This window comes from Trametes versicolor (assembly GCF_000271585.1).
Source record: "Trametes versicolor FP-101664 SS1 unplaced genomic scaffold TRAVEscaffold_41, whole genome shotgun sequence".
Taxonomy (NCBI): domain Eukaryota; kingdom Fungi; phylum Basidiomycota; class Agaricomycetes; order Polyporales; family Polyporaceae; genus Trametes; species Trametes versicolor.
This window is the reverse complement of record NW_007360361.1, coordinates 3,423-5,537: the sequence shown is the minus strand read 5'-3', so window position 1 is coordinate 5,537 and position 2,115 is coordinate 3,423. Positions and strand designations below refer to the sequence as shown.

At 58.5% G+C, this 2,115-nt stretch overlaps 1 protein-coding gene across 1 annotated transcript; it reads right to left on the bottom strand.

The window, feature by feature from the left end:
• Positions 1–1,182: 1,182 nt before the first annotated feature.
• Positions 1,183–1,752, bottom strand: TRAVEDRAFT_54628 (uncharacterized protein; the record flags this gene model as incomplete). The annotated part of the gene is made up of 3 exons (XM_008047558.1): positions 1,183–1,349; positions 1,401–1,632; positions 1,681–1,752. 3 exons carry the CDS (start codon positions 1,750–1,752, stop codon positions 1,183–1,185), a joined length of 471 nt encoding a protein of 156 aa, XP_008045749.1.
• Positions 1,753–2,115: the final 363 nt, after the last annotated feature.

Genomic DNA, 2,115 nt, shown 5'->3' with positions numbered 1-2,115 from the left:
GATATGTAGTCCGATGTCGATGCTGAATCGTCCAATGGATGTGCATGACTCCCACCACCAGGCACGCGGTGAAGCCCTCGCTATCGGAAGATGTCCCGTCCGCGGGAAGTCGACCAAGGACCGTCTGCCCCCGTTGTCGCGCACGCAGGTATGCGTCGTACGATAACCCTCTCAGCCATCTCCACGACGTCTACACTCGAGGCATCAGACGATGCACTCGGGGAGCTAGGTCGCACGGAGAGGCATTCCGATAGGTCGAGTCGCAGACGTACTCGCCGCCAGCCGCGTACGACGACGGGGTCGCGCTCCGCGCTCCAAGCGCCAGCGTCCAGAGATACCTGTCGTGTGCATCATCTTGTCAGCGGGTATCAGACGGCATGCGAGCAAACGTACTCACCGCTTGGCTGCGGTGCACATCGGAGGACGACGCAGTACACGCCTGCGTAGATCGCGTGAATCGTACGGGTCGCCCCTGCTACCGATGGTTCACCAGCGCCGCTGTGGGTGCGATGATACCAGGGAGACAAGAGTTTGTGTATAGGGAGGTACGCTGCATCGTTCCGTTAGAGCTGCCCCAGCCGTCGAATGGTGTGGGGATATATCCCGAAGCTGCTGGACCGCAGTAGACGTGGTGGGCGGGAGCAAAGGGGAGACGCGCGAATCAGCCGCGCGCCGAGCTCCAAGTCCGCCACGTTCCCCGGCGCCAGATTCGCGCTTGTCCCCTTTTGGCAACTACGTTGGAGGCCACAGTCGCCGTCGGCTACACCGTGGCCGTCGCCGTCGCCCAAGGTCTCCCCTGCCTCTCACTCTCCCGGCACATTGCCTCTCCTGGTGCAAAAACAGCGCGGCCCCTCTTCGCTTATAGCCAATGTGATGCCTTATGTGTTCCGCCGTCAAGAGTATGTTCCGGTCAACGAGGCCTCATACGTCGTCGTTCTAAAGCCGACAGACGAGACATGATACATTCAATATTCATCCCCCGCGCCACACCCTTCGCCTTCTGCACTATGCCCCTGCCTTTCTCCCCTTATACCCGTCCATTGTACGTTCACTTGCGCATCTGACGGCCAAGGTAGGCTGGTAGGTTGAACATGTTAGCGAGAGCTTAGGTAACAAGCAGACTGTATCCTCACCTTGCCGTGTTACAGGACCCGGCCTCTTTCAGGTCATCCGTACGACGTCCTAGTCAGATGCAGTAGTGATTCTGCCTTCCTCCTCGGCGTCCGGTAGCTGGAAGGGATAGTCTTCGTCAATAATGTGCAGAGCCGATACGTCGTAGGGCGTCAATTGTTGCAGCCAGCCCTCGCTGTAGCAGTTGCGCCACAGCCCCACAGGGGGAGCGTCGCCGTCTACCAATATTTACTTTAGTAGGGCCTCGCCGTGGATGCGCAATGGCGTACCTCTCATTTCCATCTTGAAGGGATTACCGTAGTGAGCGTCGAGGGCGCGAACAAATTCCTTCATGACGGGACTCTGCCACTGCGCCTCGACCAAGCGGTACGGGCTCGGGCCTCCTGTGAGAGAACCATCACCCATATTGCGGTTCAGGGTTTGCGTCGAAAGGCGGTCCAAGAGTTCCTTGTGATGTTCCAGGATCCCCTGCATGACGACAGAGTGTCGCGCCTCGAAGAGCTACTGATACGTGAGACGACAGTGGACTTCGAAAGTCGTTCTGCTCACTTCCGCTTTCCTAGCCGTCCGAGCTTGGAGGGTGCGAGGCTCGTTGCGAGGACCGTCGGGCACATCAACCATGTTGGCGAGGAGGGATATCGTATGGAAGGGTGCGTAGTTTGGTGAGTATATACGCTGGACGATGAAGTCACCCGGGAGACTGGGGGAAGACGGGGAAAGGGTGGGATCGCGTTCTGGTCAGCTTATGTAGCGGCTAGCCATCCCCGACCCACGCGATAGGCCAAAATGAGCTTGCATTGTGTGCGGCATACTACGAGCTGGGCGTTCTGTGAACGAAACGGGGATTGCCGCTATCGCGACATCGATTGGGCGGCGTGGGTAGATTTCATGGCTGCTTACACGGATGTCCGCTCTTCCAGCTGACCGTTGACCGGACCCTCGCAGATTTACATCGGAAACGCAGTGTCAAGAGCCATCGCGAGA